The following is a 22,637-nucleotide window of genomic DNA, read 5'->3' on the forward strand; positions in this document are numbered from 1 at the left end:
AATACTAGATAAGGTTCCGGTCAAACTAACATTAACCGTACAATTTCTGTCAGTTTGTGACTGTTTCAGGCTGTTCAAGATATACCTAAAAAAAAAGCCTGAAGAATGAGTGAATAATGAAGTGATAACATTTGTTGCTGATACTAAGCTATTCAGAGCTGTATAATCACGAAGGCGGTATATGGAACTGGACAGGGAGCTTAGAAGACCAAGTCATGGTAATAAAACAGCACAGGAACTTCAGTGTAGATAAAAGAAATGTAGAAAATAATCTAATTTTAGATATAAAATGATGGACTCTGAGTTCAACTTTATCTTGATTCCTTTTTGCCATAATGAGATGGTATTACCAATGACAGCTCTATGAAAACACCAGCTTGGTACACAACAATCAACAAGCATACAGGAATCAAGTAAAGAATTAGTAACCACTGTGAAGAGAACAGCACAGAAAACATTGAGTATTTACATATTCCATGTGTGTCCACATCTAGAACGCTGGGTGCAGTTTTGAGTCTACCATCAGAAAATACGACATAACTGAAAATCATTAAGGAAGGATTCAGAATTGGAATCACTGCCAAAGAAGAAGTAACTATGTAACAGGTTGAGATGGGATAACAGGCTTGATAATGGACTAATTAATGTTATCAGTCTTGCTCATCCATGTTCCAGTAGGAATCAATCTTCCAATAACAGACACAGAGTAGAACTACTAGGATGATCTAGACTATGCAGACACCACCTTAAAAGAAAAAAACCTAGATGAATAAAACTCATTTAGCCTAGCAAAATGAAGTGAGGGAAAGTGATAAATAAATAGATTTAAAAAACAAAAGTAAGAAAAACTGAAGAAAAAAGACCAGTGAATATATGCTGAATGCAAGTATAAATAAATTAGAAAATGTTTACAATTGAACAGAATATTTAAGTCCAACCTATCAGCTGGAACAGTGAGAAAAAGCACCTTCAGGTATTCAGACCCTGAAGATCTTTTCTGACCTTGTCAGTACCAATATCAGAATTGTTTTAATATGTCTTTCTCATTTAGATCAAACTAATCTATAATAAAGCACACAGGAGAGATGTGTACTCTCACCAGTGTTTTTTCTCCAAAGCTGAACAACTCCCAAGACTGTTGTTGAAAAGGTACATAAGTAATGCAAGCTATCTTTGGATAGGAATTTTATAATAGGATATTTGCTTTGTTAATGCTAGAAATTTACACTCTGCATACAGTGTATTACTTCAGTCAAGAGTATTTTAGAATCACTGTCTGGCATGAGCTACCACAAAAGTTGGTACATTAATAATAAACAAGATAAACACTGCTGATTTATTTTTCATGAATAGGTGAGGGAAACAACATTTCTAATGCGAACATCTAATTCAAAGCAAGAAATTTCTTAGTTAGATAGCTTACTTTTCCTGTTATAAGCATAAAAAGATGCAGCAAAACATGGAAAATGTTTTTACAGACAACACAGAAACTGTATTAAAAGAGACAATATTAGGCGTTCAAAGGAAACGTATGCCATCCATCAAAAGACTTTTTAAAAGATCAAAAAAGATAGAATGGTTAAACTGCAGAGAAAGAAGGCTGTAAGAAAATGGCATTCTTCAAGAATCACAGAAGTCTGTTCAAAGAAGGAAAACAGAAAAATATGTCAACTATGGTACGTTAGTTTTAAAAACAGAATGAAGCAGGCCAAAAAAGTCCGAGAAACACTTACTTGCATAAAGACATAAAAGGCAGCAATAAATTATTTTTCAAAAAATCAGGAGCAGTAAGCCCGTTAAGGTATCTCTGTAGAGCTAATAGAAGATCAAAGGATGAAAAGAGCTCTTGGAACATAAGACCACCACAGAGAAGTAGTAGCAGAGAAGTTATAAAAAAAAAGAAAGAAAGAAGCAATAAAAGAAAATGGACAAGTGACCAACTGCTAGGATCAGACAGTATTGGCTCAGGTGATCTAGAAGAACTCAGGAACGAATGCAGCTAAGCCATTACCTATAGTGTTCTTGTTCAAACTGCCTCAGTGCCAGAAGAAAGACATCCCAAAGGAACAGCAGGGAACTACACGGCAGTAAGTCTGCAATTTATAAAAGGCAATTTGGTAGCTGTGTTTAAAGCAAAAAGCAAACAATGGAATAAACACATGGGCAAGAATCATAATTGTTTTGTAAAGGGAAGTCATAATTCATTAGATTTCTTTCAACAAGTCACCAGAGAGACAGAAAAGAAAGATCCAGTTTGTAAAGTCCACTGTTTGAACGCCAAAAAGATATTTAAAGAAAGAGAGGCTGTGGTAGGGCATATAGGAACATCCTTATGTTGATAAACATTGATTAAAACAAAGAAAAATTTTTAAAAGAACAGTTGCTCTTCAAAGTGGAGCAAAATCACCAATTGAATGCCACCGTGTTATTAAATGTATTTAAAAATGACTGGAGAGTGGAAGAGGTGTCAAATTTTGCTGATAGCTCTAAGTAATTCAAGGTAGTAAAAACAAAAATCAAACACAAGAAATGCTAATACAGTGATTGGGAGATAAAGCAATAGGTGAAACTCATATAGAGAACTGCAAATCTTTAACTAAATTGTGATCCCTACCACCTCTAGCAGAGGAGCTAAGACTTACAGAGCCAGGGAGAATATATTAATTAAGCTCATTGATAATCTCCAGTGAAAATAATCAGGTGTAACAGTACTTACAAGAGGGGGTAAGAAGTTTCAAAACAAAGGAAAGCTTATTGTTCACAGGAAGTAAAGAATAAGTAGATGTGTTAAATATGTAAAAGGAGAGAAAAAAGGCCATAAAAAGATAAAATCCCATACAGCTAACATTGTAAAACACTGCAGAAAAGACTCATATCTTCATGACATTCCTGGATTTTTTTTTTCAAATTACACTTAGTATGTAAATGAGACATAGCATAGACTAAAAAAATGTGGAAAAGTCTCAACAAATTATTGCTAAACACTAGGCATTAATTATAAAGTAATAAACTTCATTAGCATTAGAAAAATGAGAATAGATTTTTGTGTGTATGAAACAGCCACAGTTATGAATTTATTTCATTTCCACAGTCAATATTATTTGAAAAGTACAATAATGTTGATACTTAATAGATTTAATTCTTCACACAGTTTGTCTCAATTTGCCAAAAATATTCTCCAAAATGATAATGAACATAAAATTACTTGTTTCCTCAGAGAAGTCTATACGAGAGTAGTTCTAAAACAAATTTTCTTTTAAGTTGCTTCTGAAACAACATTATTATATCTTTGATAGCTCTTAGACATACCTCTGTAATGTATTTTCATTTAAAATTGAGCTTTAACAAAAAAAGTCTCAGCATTCAAGTGCAAGTTTTCATTCCTTCTCCTCCCATTGCTTATTAAAGCACAGTGAAAGAGAAACCACAATTTTTCAGTCCTTCTTTGATAATCAGGCAATACTTAATCCAAACAGTTCCCAGAGAGCAGGGGAAATGTTAAAATATTCAAATGGAAAATGAACTTCTCATTTCAGTACCCTTTGCTTCACACAAGTCAATGAATCCTAAAAATTGCCACCTCAGGTGTATGAGAAATTTGATTTTCCAATTTTGGACTTGTCAACATATTGCAGCAGAACAAAACTGGCTAATCCTCCAATCGGGGGGGGTGGAGGAATTCTCCCATGCTCTGCACTCTGTTGAAGAGTTTCTAATACTTAAAAAAAAATCTGTATCGAAATTAAAGTCAACATTTTTCTTCTTTCTACCGACAGATGGTGCTACAATGCCTAACCTGCCCAATGCAAAGGGCAGCGTTTATTTAAAAATCTAAATTTGAGAGAGAGTCAAGCCCACTCATAATAAAATACGTAAAGCTCTATTTTTCTGCGAGGGTACATCTGACTTCCTTTCTGTTGCCACATACATTTTTGCAATCGTATGCACTATAACTTTTGGTTACATTACTACACGATGCCTTCAACTTGCACTACCTATTATCTTCATATGTTCTGCAAAGATCTATTGCTGATAACCCACACTACTAGACAGAACACCCATTGAAAGCATTCCGAAATCTTTTGTTCTAATAAATAAGGTCATTGTCATTAAGTGTGTTGAATAACACTTCATACAAAAGGATGTTGAAAGAGTCACAGAAAGATTATTTGATGCACAAGTTCTACAATAAAGTAGTTTTTATTAAAAACCCTAGAAAATTACATGGAGAATAAGGACCCAGTTAAGGATTAAAACTTTCTTTCCCACAGTAACTGTTTGTAATATATAGAAGTAATAATTACCTACAGAAACTACAAAGACACCAAATACCTTTTCATATTTCTTTCAAGTGCTCTCAAACATTCTCTTTGACTTACGGGTATTCTGCCACAACTGATTTGCTGTACTTTTTAGTTACTTCCTCTGATACAAATAACATCTTCTAACATTTAATGCTTAGTAGACAAAAGGGAATAAGGTGCAGAATACATAAGATTATCAATCAATAGAACCACTGAATTTTGTTTTCTGCCAAGGAAACAAAAAGCAAATAGCTACATGCAAGTCACTACTAGAACACTTGCCTAGCCTTGCATCTTGTCAAGGCAATACTTGCATTAACTTTAAGATTCATTTCTCAGCATGTGCCATGAAGTAAAACATTCAGTTTATTACACACAGCCTATAAACTGATACTGAATAAGAATTAAAACCACGAGGAAGTCCAGGTCTTCCGCATGAAAAAACATAACTGAACAGAAAAGGGCAACAAATTTTACAGCAGCTGGAAATGCTAGATTTAATTATTGAAGAGAAATCATGCAGAGAAGTTAGCTGCCTAGCATGATTTATAACAAATGCAAAGGGAAAGTCATGTGAAATTTTCAGTTAATCAACAGAAACAGCCAATAACAAGAATGTCAGCACTTTATATTTCTACGGATAATCAGTATTTGAAAAAAAAAAAAAAAGATTAAAAATTCAAGGGAATGACACCACACAATCTTTTAAAAAAGACACTTCAAAGAGACAAGTTAGCTTCTAAATTACAGTAGCAGTTACATTTCACTGAAAAAATTACTAAAGTGTCTGTTTTCCTCACAGACTCAGAATGAAGAAACTTTCTCATCTGTTCTAGAAAGTTTTCTGAAAATCATTGTGTTGCCCTGTCCATTGCTCCTCTACACACATGCACGGCGTGCAACATGAGTGGTTCTATACAGTAGCTTTTCCCCCATTTTCCTGTTCCTTCATGTGAATCTTCCAGTCAAAAACTCTCCATGTTGCTGGAAGAATATTCATCAAAAATACTTTACCCAAGCATTGAGATACAGTATCACAGATTTCTAGTCAAAATCCAGTAGTGCCATCCAATAGCAAATTAAACCTAAGCTAAAAAGATGAAACACTGTGATGCTTGAACAGTCCAGGCCTAAAACACTGCAGGTTTACATATTTTGAACTCTATAAATATGTATATTCACACACAAATACATGAAGAGATTTATATAAGACAGGATGCATATCCAAGACAACGGGCACTCCTGTCATAAATTACAAAATAAAGTCAATTAGAGCACAAAATTCCCTCCCCCTCCTCACACCAAATCCAATTATTCTCATAGGCCTGACTCCACAGCAGTCTGCGCACATAATCTAAGACACAGTGTGAATCACCCCATTTTTCAAGGTCATTTCTAGAAAGCAGTCTAGGTGGTATCATGAAATTAGTTGTTGGAATTCAGGCAGAAAGGTTCTTCTTCAGGATTTTCAGCTCTACCAAACACCCAGGGGGAGATTTAGAAAAATGCCTAAGAGACCTGTGCATATAAATCCCAGGGACACTGGGCAAAATTTAAAGTTGTGTTATAAGTTATGTTAGGAATGCTCACATTTCCATATTCACTGTATAAACATGTGCTTCACTGCCACCTCGCTGGAAACATGAGTGGAATATTGTTTCACCAGGTTTCTTTGAGGCTTAATCACATTGTAAAATGGGTAAGTATGTCTTGGGTCTCCCTCTGACCTCCCCATACGTCTATATTCATAGATGTAGCTCCTTATAGAGGTAACAGTGAAAACATAGGTGAAGAAAGGATCAGAAAAAAAATAGGAAATAAAAAGGTTGAACTTCGACTGCATTCAGCCACAGAAAAAATCTCACCTCCAAAGCAATTTTTTTCTGTCTTTTTTTTCAATACCAGCTTAGAAGAAATACAGCATAACTGGTTTGCTCACATTTTGTTAGGTTACTTATATTATCTCCTATTAAAAAAAAAAAAAAAAAAAAAAAAAAAAAAAGAGTGGCCAGGCACCAAAGAGGACAACTGGTTTGCCTTTGTCCAGCCTGCTGAGTTGTAAGGTAGAGTCCTCCAGAGAGGGTGGGAGATTGCATCTTTTGTGAGGGAAGCTAAGCACCTCCAGTTTGAAGAAGCTTCTGGAGTGCAGGACTGCAGAGGCAAAGGAAGGGTCTGCAACACACACGGAGACAGAGACTCCAGACAAAAAGGAGGAAAGAAAAATAGACAAGCTAAGATGACAGATGCCGTTCTTGCCACCAGACACAGAAGAAGTGGATGCGCAGATTTTGCTGCTGATCAAGACAATCTATTTGAAGTTTCTGAAAGAGAGAGAATTGCCTTGAAAGACATAGGGAGGAGAGAGAAGATTACTTTTCAAATACTTTTAATTTAAACCTATCTCATCCAGGCACTCAGAGTTTCCTGCATACCTAAAGATACAGCATAAACTGGAACAGTATGCAAAAAACTCCATCCTTGCTTTAGAGACTCTTCCTGTGCTTTTGGTCATCCTACTTCATGGCAAGGATATAGACACTTTCCTCTCAGTGTTCTGACCAATGTGGGGCTCCATCACATGGAGACAGAGCAAAGAAAGGCCCAATCAGACCTTATGCAGCCAAATGAACATGTGTCACATTTGCTGCTGCTTCTCCTGGCTGTGAAAGAATTGACAGGTGGACACTTCTCAATCTGTTTCTGTAAGGAAAACATTTGTCCTGTACTTGCAATGAATTAAGAACCAAATAGGAGTGCTACCTTCCCCTCTGGACCCTGTGCAACTCTTAAAATGTCACATGACAAATAATTTCTGGCATAACATTTCTACAGTGCAGGTGCTCAGCACAGCAGTGCCTTTCCTAGTATTTCCTATTTTTCTAGGTTTGTCCTTCCTCTTACAATGACCACCCTTACCCCATTTATAACCAAGTACTACACAGTAATATATAACTACAGAACTTTGTTATGAAGCTTATCTAAATTTCCCATTGCTTTCTCCTGCTTCTACATGCTCCAAATACCAGACTTCACTTTTAAATAATGACAAAATATTTTGCCTTTTATTTAAAAACTGCCCTTACATTTCAAATTAAAAAAAAAGAAAAGGAAAAAAAAAGAAAAAAAAAAAAAAAGAGTGTTCTACAGAAAACTTTATAAGACTATTTTGCCTTGCAGCATGGTGCAAACCTGTCAAAATCTAACACATACTACAAGGTTCATCTTTGTTACAATTTTTAGAAACTGGAGAATTAAAACCAAATAGCAGTAAACATACTAGATATCTTTAAAAATAAATTTGATGGTTGGATTTTTGCTGACCCAATGTTATCATGGAATATTTAATATGTGACCTGAAACACCAGAATTGCAAGTCTGAATAAAAATGAAAAATAGGTAATTGTTCTTGCCGCATTTCTCATCTGTCTCTGGATCTCTATCCCTTAGTCAACAACAAGCCTCGCGTCCTTTCTCCCCATAGCTCAGGTGGCAAAGTTTGCTTCTGATTGGAACCACACATGCTCGTACCAATCATTTTTTTAAAAAAAGTTGCAACTAGTAACTACCACAATCACAAAATGCTTTTAAATCTGATCAGAATCACATATGCATATACCATTCTCCAGGGCTAAATGTTACAGGATTGCACTATTTTCCAAGAAATTGTTTAATCGTTTTGTTGTACACAGGATCCGATCACTTTCTTCAACTATCACAGCAGGGAAATTCCTCTTTTAGGACATTATTGCTGCAAAATATTTACATCAAATTTTAAAAGGAATTGGACAAAATTCACAGCAGAAAAATCACAATACTATTTATTAAAGACAGGACCTCTGGTTAGGGGAGTCTCTGGGCTGCAGATCTCTAAATGATAAGACAATTTATTAAAGTATAGCTTCCTTGTACAAGTGCTCTTTTCTGGACATATGCCACGGCAGATAGGATATTGCATTCAATGGACTAATCAAGCAGAATCTCTCATGACTGGAAGACTATGATCTTCAGTACAATTCATTTCTCAAGAAGAGATGGAAAATGAAGCAGCAAATCAAGGAAATGAGCGCATGCAAGTGACCAAACCACACCAGTCAGGCTAGCCAAAACAATTTTTAGCTTAGGGCTCATCATCTGCTACTCTGCTTCCTTACAGGTCCTCAAGCTGGAGAAATGAACCAGATCAAAGGCTGCCTCAATTGCTTTGAAAGTCCTTTTTCTCTTATTTGCGAGTCCTTCCTGTCACATGCCTCTGTGTCACGACAAGAGTGTTAGGACCAAAACACAGGCATCAACATCGACATCCATTCATACAATGGAAACATACCTACCAATTTCAATACACAGCATGCCAGCAGCCCAATACAGCACATATTCATTCCCATTAAGTGACAGAATGGCTCCAGTCTAGTCAAGTGACAGATCCATTTCTGGGCACAACAGAAGAATGGCAAGTTTTCTATAGACTGCAGCACCACTTTAAAAGGCTATGAGGAACACCATGGCTAAAAGGTATCATTGTGCTAAAACAAGTCAAGCACACTTGACAGGATGTGTGAAAACCAGACCATACCATGGATGAACAGAACGCAGTACAGAGGAATTTCTGATTGTTGATGTGTGTCCTGTTCTACGACAATGTGATACCGGCAAATTCAAATGTATGTGACTAATGGTTCTCCCTTCCACAAAAGAAACATAACACTGACTGAAGTCTTCCACAGACATCAGTAAGGCTAACTTCATGAGACACTAGGTTTGTTATTTAAGCATTTGGTAGAATCCAGTAGTTGTATATCCTCAATTTGCCCATCTGCAGAAGTGATGCTACTTCTGCTCCAACATAGTAACAAAACTAAACTTGATAAACAGAGTGCTGCTATTTTAGTACACTAGTTTCTGTTTGAGTTCAACCTGATGAGTTAAACCCCTTGAGCCATCATACTGAGATAGCAAAGATTCAAAATAGCATCAACTTTAAAAAGTATCAGCCAAGTCTTATCCTGGAGAGCTGTCATAGCAAAACTCAGAGCTATGTTAAAGATGTAAGTTGATGCTCTGTGTAAATTTCTTCCAGACATCATAAAAGGTATCTTGAGACTGAAATAAGGCTAACAGTGAAGTTGTCACTGAGCAACCTGTATTCATTGATAGCCTGTATTTACACGACAGAACCCTTTACTTCACAGATTTCCCACACACACGCACACCTTTGTGAATAGTTTGCACCTTAAGAAAAAAAAAAATGGGCTATGTCATACACACAGCTTCTGCATAAATCCAGAGGAAAAGATGTCAAGCATGTCCCTCTCCAATGATTATCAGGCAACGAAGTAAAAAGATGCACTTTTCATCTCCACAGGACTGTCGCCAAACCCTTGATGTAATAAATGAAACACGTCTGCTATTTCACCATTGCAAAATGGTACTGTAGATATCTTCCAACATCTCTGATTGCAGGAGGGGGTAACTAGTTCTAGATGAAGTGCAGATATGTTATTAAACAACGCACAGCTTGAATTCTGAGGCCAACACAGATGACCTTTAGAACATAAGCACTGTCTAAGACAAATATGCTTTCATCTTTGGGGAGTATTTTTGCAAGTAAAGATTTAAGAGAAAAACAGTTTAGAAACACGTTAAGCACAAATGTGCCTTCAATCTCTTAATGCTTCATTTTAAAAACAAAACCACAAGTGGTATCACATGTCAGAAGAAAGACTAAGTACTCTTTAAGCAGAATATTAGTGAATTTAGTGAGTTTTCATTTAAACAACACAATAATTAAAGCACAGAGAAAGGAGATACCTGATATAACTGAGATACAAAATTGGAGGTATGACTAAAGTGATTCAGAAAAAAGGCTTGTATTTTTATTACAAGTCTATAAAAACAAAGACTATTAATTCACTTTAGAATCACTTAAGTGGGATGAAAATATAAAGATACAACAAAACTACATTGAGGCATGTAAAACACAAGAAAAATGGTTTCAGAGATGGATTAAGTAAAACAAAAAGAAAAAAAAAGTAATTTCTTGCTTTGCACTTAACAGGCTGTTATCATTTATCTTCTGTAAGATAGGTTTTTTCAGAGTTATATCTTGACTGTGACGCTAAGCAGCTTTAACACATACAGTGATATTTGCTTCATGGAAAAGAGCAGCCTTGGTATGATAAAATTCCCTCCCCACAAACTATGGTTTGCACATTCTGACAAGTTCTGAGCTGCTCTGCACAGCCTGTTTTTCAATCAAAGTTAGTGGCAAACTACCAAAACACCTTACGATTGAAAAGCACCTTTCAGGATGGAATCTCCTGTGCCTGCAAAGTCTGTATCTCACACTGGATCCTCAAACACAGTGGGCTTGTTATGTTTTGGTGTTTTGTTTTTTTTTCAAAAAGATTTCATTTCTTACCTCAAATTCAGCATGGCGGTTAATATCCTCTGCTCTCTGTCTGCTCAAGATAAATTCTGCTTCATTAGCCACTCTTACCAAATGGTCCTTCATGGTTTGACTCAGCAACCTGAGGAGAGAGAATATTTAAGAACTTCCTTGAGAGAATGAAGTTGTAAAATACAATACTGTAAATACAGCATATACACAAATATTTTGAGCTCTGGTCCATAACTGACTTGATTGTGTTAAGAAAATTGTATAAATAAGGTTGAAGGGTTATTTTCTGGCAACTAGTAAAACTGTATTTCAAAAGAAAACCAAACTAAGTGTTAAACAAAATGTAAACACTCTAGACAGTAATTTGTTTTACCTGAAATACAGATATGTAAGAAAATCTTTCACATGCACACAAGATAATGAAAAGTAAGCAGTTTATGCATATAAACATCCACAGTGAAAGCCCTAACGTAACTGATGTAAAGTCTAAATAAAAAATTGGGAATTGCACTGAAGTATAGCTTTTTTTTCTCCAAATGTAAAATTGGAATTTTATGGTAAGTATACATTTAAGTAATATTTTCAGGATTATAAAACATCCTCAGTCTCACAAATGAAATGCTAAGATATACACTGTTCCAGGCTATGTACAGAATAAAGCTGTAATTTAATCTGAGATTTCTGAGGCCTTCATAAACCCTGAGTTTATGAATGGCAGTAGAGCTGACAGACTGAATTACAACCCAATTATTCCGTGAGTTCACATATTGTTACTAAAAACATTTCCTTTTTAATTAGTTACATTGGGATTCATAAAGTTAAAACTGCTATACAGCAGCTACTCTGTTTTAGAAGGTGCACATTTCCACAGCATCACTCAAAGATACCCCAGATAAATCTATTACATGCTCTACTGGTTAGCTTTTCAAGATATCTGTTATTAAAGCATGCTTTTTTTTTTTTAAAGTTTTCAGCTGTTAATGCAGAAAAGAGTAGTAGAACATAAAATCACTTGTTTGCCTTGCACATATAAGCTCAAGTACATTTCAACAAGTTCAGAGTCTACTGAGAGCCTTTCTTTAAAAAGACAGAACATATTATGCAGGATGCCTTCTAATGTATACAATGTTAATTTTATCCCCTAGAACTTCTTTACCTGAAGGAAAGCTTCACCTGTCTCCATCTGTATGTTTGACAATATGATAATCAGTGTCCTGCTGTCTCTTTTCTCATACTACTCAGAATTCCATGCTTGTACTATGCCTGCAGGTCATGAGCCTACTCCAATGAATCATAGAATCATAGAATAGTTAGAGTTGGAAGGGACCTTCAACGGTCATCTAGTCCAACCCCCCTGCAAGAAGCAGGGACATCCCTGACTAGATCAGGTTGCTCAGAGCCTCATCCAGCCTGGCCTTGAACGTTTCCAGAGATGGGGCCTCCACCACCTTTCTGGGCAACCTGTTCCAGTGCTCTACAACTCTCATTGTAAAAAATTTTTTTCTCATATCTAATCTAAACCTACCTCCTTCTAATTTAAACCCATTACCCCTTGTTCTATCACAACAGGCCCTACTGAACAGCTTCTCCCCATCTTTCCTGTAGGCCCCCTTGAGGTATTGGAAGACCGCTATCAGGTCTCCCCAGAGCCTCCTCTTCTCCAGGCTGAACAGCCCCAACTCTCTCAGCCTGTCCTCATAAGAGAGGTGCTCCAGCCCTTTTATCATCTTTGTGGCCCTCCTCTGGACCCTTTCCAACTGGTCCATGTCTTTCTTGTGTTGGGGACTCCAGAACTGGACGCAGTACTCCAGGTGGGGTCTCACCAGGGCAGAGTAGAGGGGCAGAATCACCTCCCTCGACCTGCTGGCCACGCTCCTCTTGATGCAGCCCAGGATGCGGTTGGCCTGAGAAGAAATCCAGAGGCAGAACAAGACCCGAAGCTCTTTGTTCACTGCCTCTCGCACTACAAGGCTGGGAAAACTGCAGCTAAATGAGGCCATGTGATCACAAACCAGCTAAGACAGCGGGGATTACTGTCTCGCTATGGATGAAGTATTGAAAAAAGAAATACGTGCAGTTCACTATTTGAAGCATGACTTCACCTTCTGTTTGAGGAGGTTTGTCCAGAAGCCACTGTTTTAGAACCACACTTAATTTTTTTTTTCTTTTTTCTATTTTTAGTCACTTTCAGAATGGAAGTAGCTGTTTATCCACAAACGTACAATTTGGCCAATTTATCTGCACGTACTAGGGACAAACTTTCAAAAACCTGCAGAACCAACGTTGCTGCAATACTGTAATTTCAATTTCATAACTTTCCATGGCTTCGAAAAGATTGGGAAAATAAACTAGTTAAGGTGGCATTGCTCATACACTGCAAAAATAAATCCCAAACCTCTGTCTGTAATAATTTACAATAATATTCAGATAAAAATAAATCCCTACTAATAAACCAGCAATAAGAAACTTTGCATAACCAATTTCATCGTCTGGGCAGACTCCGAGCATTTGATGCTCCTCTTTCTCCAAGATCCTCAGCAGCACATTCAAATCTGTCACATAAGTATTTAAAATAAACATTTTTTACTAAACTAAGAACTGTCTAAAAAATATGGGGATCATAAATACTCATGTATTACCATATCACGTATTACAATTTACATCTAATGCAGTTAGACAGTATTCCATTACGTTAGTTGAGTTTGTCAATATCAATACTTTCTGCTAACCTGATCAGACTTCGAAAAATACTAGTTATCCTCTAAATGGTCCACTTTAAGTCTAACATTAGTTATCCTCTAAAAGTCACACTTCTTTTCATCTGTTCAAGAAAGCACCCCATATAGTAACTGTTTTTAACAATTTACAACATGCATTTTCCTTTTTATCTACTAAATGTAACCAGTAAGCAGCCCAGTACATGCCTGACTGTACACTGGCACTTACTATGCATTTGCAGAGATGATGGATGTATTCCAAACAAAGCAAAGAACTACATTCCTTCACATAGGAACAACATTCCCAAAACAGACTAGATGTGTACCTAGTAAAAATAAATAGCTTTTGAGTATCAGAGAGAGTTTGGTCTCCTACAGATCAGTTGTCACTTCTGTCACCCCCACACCTCTCCTTACTAATCCCACACGCTTTCCTCATTTTCTCTATGATATTCCACACAGGACTAGACCAACTAGATAAAACTTACACATGATTTTGCAGATAAATCCTAGCCTAATTTGTCTTTTGGCAACCAAAAATTCTTATGGCTAACAGTTAAGGAACTGTGCAAGCTTAGCATAAGCACCTCCTGGTAACTTCAAGCTGTTTTCAGAAAAAGGTAAAAGCTTCATATTATTAGGTATCAATTATTATACAATTACTTCTCTTCTTGCAAATTGCCAAATTCACCAAGTAAAGGTCTTCAGGAGGTGAGGATAAAAAATACTTACGAATACAAATGAAGCCTATATGAAATAATTTACTGGTTTACACCATATGACAGCTGTGTTCATTATTTACATTCAAGAACTTCAAACTTTAATCTTTCTTTTCAGCCACCTTTTCCAAACAATGCATATGCTTAGATTAACTTTCTTCTAATAAACAATTCAAGCTGTATCATTAACTAGGTCAGTTTGGATTTTCTTTATGAGAACAGCATGCACACACATAGCATGCCACTCAGATTTCTATTTTGAATGTACCTCTAAGTGTGGAATTTAGCAAACTAAATAGATACCCGTACACAAATGCAATGACGGCATGATATAATGGAGTCTGCAGCCGTAATTACAAAGCAAAGGCAGACACAAGCTCTCAGCATCTCTATGAACGAATACATCCCTGCTTATACGTGTAAAATGAAGTTTTAATAATCCACTTCTAAACACTAATTTCAGGAACCATGGCAGCTGCTACTTTTCCATTTGAAGCAAACAAAACATTGGACAGAAATTTGTTAAGTGTAGCTCACTGCTTGCAATAGAAGCAACTGTTTCCAGCTGAGCAGAGCACTACTGAGGCAAGGACAAGAATCTGACTCTTGCAAAAGTATTAGTTCAACTCCAAACTACACATAACACTTTTTGTAAATGTGAGTGGCTATAAACTGTTTAACTAGATCAGGTAACTTTGAGACATAAATGCTTTCTTCCAAAGGAAAAAAAAAAAATGTTTAAGAAAATCTGATTTTCCTCACTAAGACATCAAGTACACTCCATGGATTTAAAGGATCCTGCTCCAGCCTCCTACACAAAATTGATCATGCATGTTTTCCCCAAAATAATTTCATTTCCTCCATCAAGTCTGTACCTTCTGTTTGAGCTACGGCATAGCTTTCAGACAGATGCTCCAACTTTTTTTTTTTTTTTTTTTTAAGATTTGAAGATATTTTACACTATGTTCTCCTATAAAGAAGTTTTATAATAAGGTAATTAGTGTCAATTAAAAAAAAAAACAAACAACCACAACTATTTCTCATCTGCTTTTATCCTGTTTTTCTATTCCAGCAACCAGATCACATTAGTTCTTTTTCTGTTAAATAAAAAGTCCATCCAAAACATCTCATTATAAATACTTTTTCTCACTGCAAAAGGACAGCTTTTCATTTCTTTGACTAAACAAACAGATCAATTTAATTTCTTGTCTTTTTCAAAGTATGCACACCCAAGCTGAAAGAAAAACTGAAGTCTATTAATTTATTTCTTGCCTATGCTTCATAATCCCTGTGTGCAGACCATGGACCAAGTTTGCCTTACGCTACGATCTCACATATCTGTATCTTTTTCAGTGTTATTAAACACCAAAATGCTGTTGAATGTGCTGATTTACATTCCTCCTTTCCTGATACAGTCTCTTCCAGTTTGGCTTTATTTATGACAAATTATTGAATTAAGATTTTTTTTTTCTGATCTTCAACATGAGAGGAGTGTGGATGGACATGATCCGTAGATCACAATACCTACGGGGGCAAAGACTTGGATACCAGGCCTACTTTTCTGTCTTCAGCACACACCAGATCCAAGATCTCAAAGAGACTTTTCTTCCTTTGTCTAAGCACCTTCTTTCTCAACTAAAATACTTTAAAATGTGATTAACTTTGAAAAGATGAACAGTCTAGTAAAAACAAGCAAGGGGACAGATCTCATGCTGGAAGTTAAATATATACTTTCATACTTTGCTGGCTCAGGAATGAAGTGCTAAACCACTGAGAGAAGGACGTCCAGCCAAAATACATGAGATATTCTGATTTTTATTGTTACACTGGGAGAGAAAACTATAAGACACAAAGAAAGAAGTCTTACTCTGATTTCTGGCTGCTGAATACTTAGATGATCACGTAAAAAGTCATGTTTCTCCTTACAACAAGCAAAAAGGAGAAGGTACAGGAGCGAAAAAAGAGAACAGAAAAATACGTGCAAGCAAAGAAAGTGAGATGGAAATTCCAGGTTAGTATTACTAGTGTCCAGCAATTATCATTTTTAGTCATAATACGGAAAAAGCTTTACAGGTGACATTTACAACAGTTGTTTAGGTATAAATCTCTCATAAAGTACTACAGGAAGAGATTATGTATGTTCCAGACGCTACCACAACAGAGAACTCAGCCAAGAAAGGAGCATAAATGTATGCCTTCCTACTTGCACTCCCCATAAACCTAGCATGTAAGAGATTCACTTACTTCAAAAGGAGATATGTTTTACATGGATACACAGTCTTTTATGAGATCTGACTGCTCAAAGTGCTAAGTGTTGGAATTACTGCTGCAACAAAGTTTACAATTGCTTTGTGGAACACATACTTTACATATACACTATTCAGGTCTCAAAAAATACAGATGAGTCCATAAGGTCCTAGAGGCTGGAGTGTCAATACATTTACCCCCTTAAAATAGGAAAAAAAAAAAAAAAAAACCCACCAAACCAAAAACAACACAAAAAAAAATTCAAAATCATACAGACTCACCAAAATGCTGACTTGGACATGCAATAGCATAAAACTTAACAGTACTGACAGCACAGCCAGAAGGGGACACACCAATCCAAACTTTCCTATCTAGAATAGCCACTTAGGATATGTCAGAGCCAAATGAAAACTGATCTGAGGTTGAGTTCACATTCTGAGAGAAACTGCACGGTAATGCAGTATGACACCATTGCATTTCTGAAAATTTTCAATCAGATAGCAATAGTACAATACATACATAGTATAGATAACTTCTTGTTACTCCTGCAGTAATTTGTTTTTTAAAAGCAAATGTTACTAAAAAGTTTTAACATAAAAAAAATTTCAAGAATTCCCAGGCACTCAAAAGTGGTTTACGATTTTGCTTTTTAATATACCCAGCAAATTAATGACATATTCTCACAAGTAAAACCTACCTTTGTCACATACATACCCTCCAAAGTTACTAGCATCTCCAGTAATAAAAGCTTACATGAATTTTTAATCATTAAGACATAGCTTTCCCAAGAAAACTTCTGCTTACTCACTAAGTTGCAGCAAAGATCATATGTTTCCAGTCACACAAAAATGATGCAATTTAAATCCATGCAGAGACAATAAAATAAAACTCAATGAAATAAAAAACTGTTTTTAAAAAGTCTGTGTATGCCACACTATACCGCAGTACACATACAGTCACAAAAAAAAAAAAAAAAAAAACGAAACCCATGTAGTGTCAAGAATACCACAAGTCACTTATTCATCTCAAACACATCCAGGCCACAATTTCTAATTTTCAGCACATTTAAACTCTTGTTTAAAGTCTCGCCTAATGATCTTTTGTAGTTCAAATTCACATATTAAGTTGTTTGTGCTATGAAACCAAAAGAATAACATAAAAACTCAGAAAATAAATCACAAAAACAACCCTTTTAAAAAATCTACCTCTTAAAAGAATGGGATGCTAAAAATAAAAAACAAGGAAACGTGGAAAACACTTTAAAACACTTTTTTCCCCTTTTACAAAACAAGACTACGGTGCAGATTTTTATGTTATCAGAGTCTCAGGGCAAGGAGGCGGCAATAAGGGGACCAGACTGGTAGTAATCAATTCTAGTTTGGATGTGACTACATTTATCTTTTTTTTTTTTCCTGAGTCTTTTTTGGTCAATTATGCACAAAGCATAAGTCTGTCACTTATCATCCATTTTTTTCATTAATAGTTGTATTTTGCTAACTATTTTCATCACAGTAGTTGCTCCTATGGCAACACATTCTCTAACATTCATTCCTTGAGAGTGACTGCAATACTGCAAGTGAAAGACAACTGAATGGGGCAGCCTACATCTGTCCCCTGTTTTCTGTTAGGAAAGTGTGCAAGTAATTGGACAACTAGTTTGACTGCCAGCTATTTCAATATTAAAAAATATTTGCATCTATGACCAGTCAAAAGTAATATATATAATTTGAGAAAAGGAACAACAAGTGACATATGCTGAAATTTTCTCAGTACAGTTCCATCTTAAAAACAAAACAAAACCAAAAAAGCTATAGACATACAGATGATTACAGCATTCCAGATTTTTTACTACTGAATGTTATGTATTGGGAGAATAATACCAGTTACCTCTGCTTATTTCTGGAGAGGTTTGTGGCTTTTTTTTTTTTGTTACTTAGTGGAATTTTTACTTGCTAAGGATATTAGATTTGCATGCTGTCTGCTTTCCTCCTCCTTCCAATATGTTTTGAATTAATTGGATAATTACAACAAATTTTTTAAATAGAAGGCTAGAGTTTCTCAAAAACATTCATTTTATACAAGTTTTTTATCCAACAGAGGGCAAAAACCCTTACAAGCATCCTTAAAAAAAATAAAGCTGTTTTCAACTGCACTGAAAGCTGTAAGAGAAAATCCAATACAGGAGGAGAATCCTCTGATACAGCAGAAGAATTTTGATTAGATTTAACGTCTCATTGGACAACAGAGAATCTAGCACTGAGAAAAAGCCACAGAAAAAAACCAAACTTCATTAGTTCTGCTTCTCCTGGATACACTTGTGAATCCTTAAGTTTTGGTTGGTTTGTTTTGGTTAAGGATTTGAAAGGGCAAAGGCAAAGGAGAGGAAATGATACATGTATTCTGCTCATTTAATGAGGTTATCTTTCAACCAAACTTTATTTGACAGTTTTTTAAGCAACTGTTGTCTGAATATTCATTTACAGGTGTATAAAAATACAGATATAGAACACAGCACTTAGTTCTCTGGATTACCAAGAAAACTATGCTTGAGAAAATTAAAATTAAGCAACTTCAAGAGTCTCTTCAACTGAAAATCAGAAAGAATAATTGCTGCAGCATGCTTAGGAGACTGATCCCTCAACCCCTGCCATGCCAAACCCATTATCACCCCAAAGGGGATAATAACTGTCATGCCTAGTCTCAGGCTCGAGTACGTTTGTTAGTGCACCGACTGATACAGAAAACAAGGTCTAGCATAAAAGATGCTTCACACTAAAGTGTGCTAATGAATCAAAGTGACAGGGGAGAGTTTTAACCTTCGCAGAGCAAAGGAGTTGTTTGCTAACTAGTCAAGGAGAGGAAATAAGAGTCTGAAAAAAATAACAAAAAAAACCACCACCACACATTTGTACATGCAAGGATGCAGAACAAAACGGCTTTTTTTTTTCAGTTCATAAATAATAGCTTGACCATCTCCTGCATAAGAAGGAAACATAATTAGTTTCAGGGTGAAAAAAAAGGAATCTGTCTGTACACCTTGGAAGTCTCCAGAGGAGAGGACCAGCCATGCCAGTGCACAAAATCACACTTAAAGAATGCTTCCGGTGAACAAATTCTCTCACCAGTAAGCTCTCAGACTGAGGCTTCAAACCAGACTCTACCTAAACGGAGGACTAAAAGGTAAAAGATAAGGACAAAGACTGAAATCTAAACTGACAGAAGTTCAGCTGGCTAAGGAGAAACGTTTCGTAATCTATACTTCTGCTGCACAGATGGTTCAGTACACAGAGAAGCAGTGGGTACAGGCACCTTTTTAACAAGGTTTCAAAGAGCAATAATAGTGTTCCCAGACATTACAATAATAGTGAACAATACTTACCCATTTTTATTAAAAACAGATTAATGTTCAATGTAGTAAAGTACTGAAACTGACATTTCTTTTCATGCACAGAAAGAGGTTATTTTCCAATACTTGCTCCTTTAGCTTTTCTCTTACATTCTGTAAATTCCTGCTTTTCTACACAGTTGAGTTTTTTGGGTTTTTTCACTCTGCTTGTAACGTGGCCTTCAAAAGACTTTCTGTAATTCAGTTTTAGGTTTACAGTTCTGTGTTTTCACATACTAGTCTCCTGTTTAGGGATTTTTTTTTTTTTTCAGTTCAAGATTCAAAATTTCACTGGGTACAAACAAATCAATTCTGCCATACGTGTGCAGTGGACCTGATATATCTGGAAAGTCTGGGAGCAACTGTATGTGTAACACATTAGTTACTTATGAACATGATGAAATTCAGACCAATGCATTCTGAATGCAGCACACACACTGTAGATCTTATGAGTCCCAGAGGCAAACTTTCTGCACATATTTCTGTCCAGGGAATCCTAGCCAAAACATGGCAAGCCTAACCATAAAACTTTCAACTGCTGTGAAAGAGAGAGAGAGGGGTACATTCATACCTTTCACATAAAAGCAAAAAATACATTTGAAAGCAAGTATAAGAGGAGATTTAGATCTCTTCTTCCAGATCTCTCTCTCTTCCAAAATGATTTTTCAGTTGTCTTATTTGCCTGATAAACAAAAACAGTAGAACACACTTCAAACTGGAATATAGTCTGGTATCCTTAGTCAAAAAAATCAGTAATGAATATTGTAAGCAAAAGCCTGGTTTACAAATATTATAGGATGACCAAGACTTCTGCCACGAAGGCTGCAGACACTAGCAATTCGGTGATTCAACAAATTCTAGGCAGTTCTTCTAGTCATTAATTGTTTTTTATTTATTCTAACATTTCGCCTGTCACGGTACCCCACAGATATCCTTCCTTACTTGCTGAAATCAGTTCTGTCCTTACAGAGGTACAACTACCTTGAGTATGTATAGAAACAATTTAAAAATTCAACTTTTATTATATAATTATGCAGTTAAGAGTCTAAATCAGTATCATTCAGCTATTTTCATTGTAAAGTTTTAATCAAAATATTTCAGCTTTTGGAGTTTTAAAGTTTATAATATTATGGCAAAATGCATGAAACAATAACACATATACTAAAACATTTCAGGTCTTGTGTTTTATTACATGTGTTAGCATGCTTGCAAAAAAAAAAAAAAATGCAAACTGCATAAAGAGAAGAAAATAGTAGTTCTGGGATACAGTTCATGTCATATGAAGGAGTTTAATTTCAGTGGATTCTGAAAAGCCACAAAGCACCGCAATGACCAATTCAGCAATAACTTTACAGACTCCTATAAACAACAACGGAGGAAAATGGAGATTGATAAAAGGAGCTATTTTTAAGAAACTAATCCCCTCTCCTCTTCCCCATAATGAAAGTTATGTTCCCCCTTTTTTTTTAAAAAAAAAACAACTCTGCTACAAGTCTGAAACGAAGCAAAGTAACAATTACTTAGATATTTTCTGTTAACCAAAACCACACTTTTCAGTCTTCAAGGGATCATTTGTCCCTGAGACAACCATTCTGCTAAGGCTAGACTATAAGTTATTGATGTTGTTTATGGAGCTGGGGGAGTGATTCCATCTGTCTGTGATGGAAAATAGTCAATTCCAAACAGTTTATTGATAGAATGTTCTCTGAAAGCTTCACCTGCACAAGCCAAATAACTACTAGGTAACTACTACTCACAACTCAGTCTCAGCAACTGATTTGTTCATGATAATCATCTTACACAGATGAACCTTACATTGTGGTTTACATGTGTGTGGGATCTCCATGTTATCTATGCTAATAAAACATTAATCAAGGGCCAAATTTATAGCAGGCACTATAAGTAAGGTCAAGACGGGTCAGCCTCACATAATAGGAAACAACTACAGGCTAGATCTTAACACTGTAACTGAACACCCTTGTTACTTTACCTTGGCCCTCGGGATCAAGACTAGTAGCAAAAATGTTTTTGCTGCCTCAGAATGGTGTTTCCCTCACCATAAACTGAAATGCCACCATTAAAATGGTCATTATTTTTAAGTATCTAGAGAACATCTACACATTTTAAAAGAAAAATCTCAAATAGTCATTTCCTCTACTCCTACAATGACAAAAAGATACTTATATAGCATTTTAATTTAAGTGATAAATTATTTTGGTTTTAATTCAGCAGCTGTCCTAATTCTGTAAAATTTATTTTCTATTGGGATTCTTACTAGTTCAAGTTACTCAGTAACAGAATTTAGGTTTAGATAAATTACTTTTCTTATAATACTACTTAGCTAACTCATTAAGACATCTTTAAAAAAATCCTTTAGAAAAAGTAAATATTGCTCTTAGTCTGCCTCAACAATCGATTCCTAATGAAGAAAATATTGATGGTTCTGATTAGTCACTACAAGTCAAAGAGCATGGCCTCATCACCTGTATTGTCATTTTCTATAAGTCCCAGTAATATACATATATAGTTACTGATAGAACATTAATAATTAACAGATTTTTTTTTTTAACCTTAAAGGGCCTCTACTCCTTTCCATTTTCCAAAGTAGATAGGAAATAAACAAGTAAACTGGAATCTAATTTTTGAGACAGAGGCTTATCTTACACTTGCTAGCTATAATGTGTTCCAAATACCAGTTCCCTTCCTCAAGAGATTAGCTGAATACAAATTATAGTTTCAACGTCAACCAGTGCACAAGAACAGGAAAAAAAAAGAGAACCCATAACACACTGATAAGTGAAATATTTAATGAAACTAAAGAGCATTCAGATTCTGCAAAATCCCATATTCAGTATAAAAACTAAACCAAAG

The 22,637-nt window shown here is 35.7% G+C and overlaps 1 protein-coding gene across 2 annotated transcripts in view; it reads right to left on the reverse strand.

Annotated features, from left to right (window-relative positions):
* Positions 1 to 22,637, reverse strand: part of LRBA (LPS responsive beige-like anchor protein) — a 423,660-nt gene that overhangs the window by 262,367 nt on the left and 138,656 nt on the right. For both annotated transcript variants that reach the window (XM_086746251.1, XM_086746250.1), the window contains exon 36: positions 10,720 to 10,828. In XM_086746251.1, coding sequence (XP_086602377.1) covers positions 10,720 to 10,828 — 109 coding nt within the window. The remainder of the gene's footprint in view (positions 1 to 10,719; positions 10,829 to 22,637) is intronic.

This window comes from Chlamydotis macqueenii, chromosome 4, assembly GCF_036417535.1.
Source record: "Chlamydotis macqueenii isolate bChlMac1 chromosome 4, bChlMac1.mat, whole genome shotgun sequence".
Taxonomy (NCBI): domain Eukaryota; kingdom Metazoa; phylum Chordata; class Aves; order Otidiformes; family Otididae; genus Chlamydotis; species Chlamydotis macqueenii.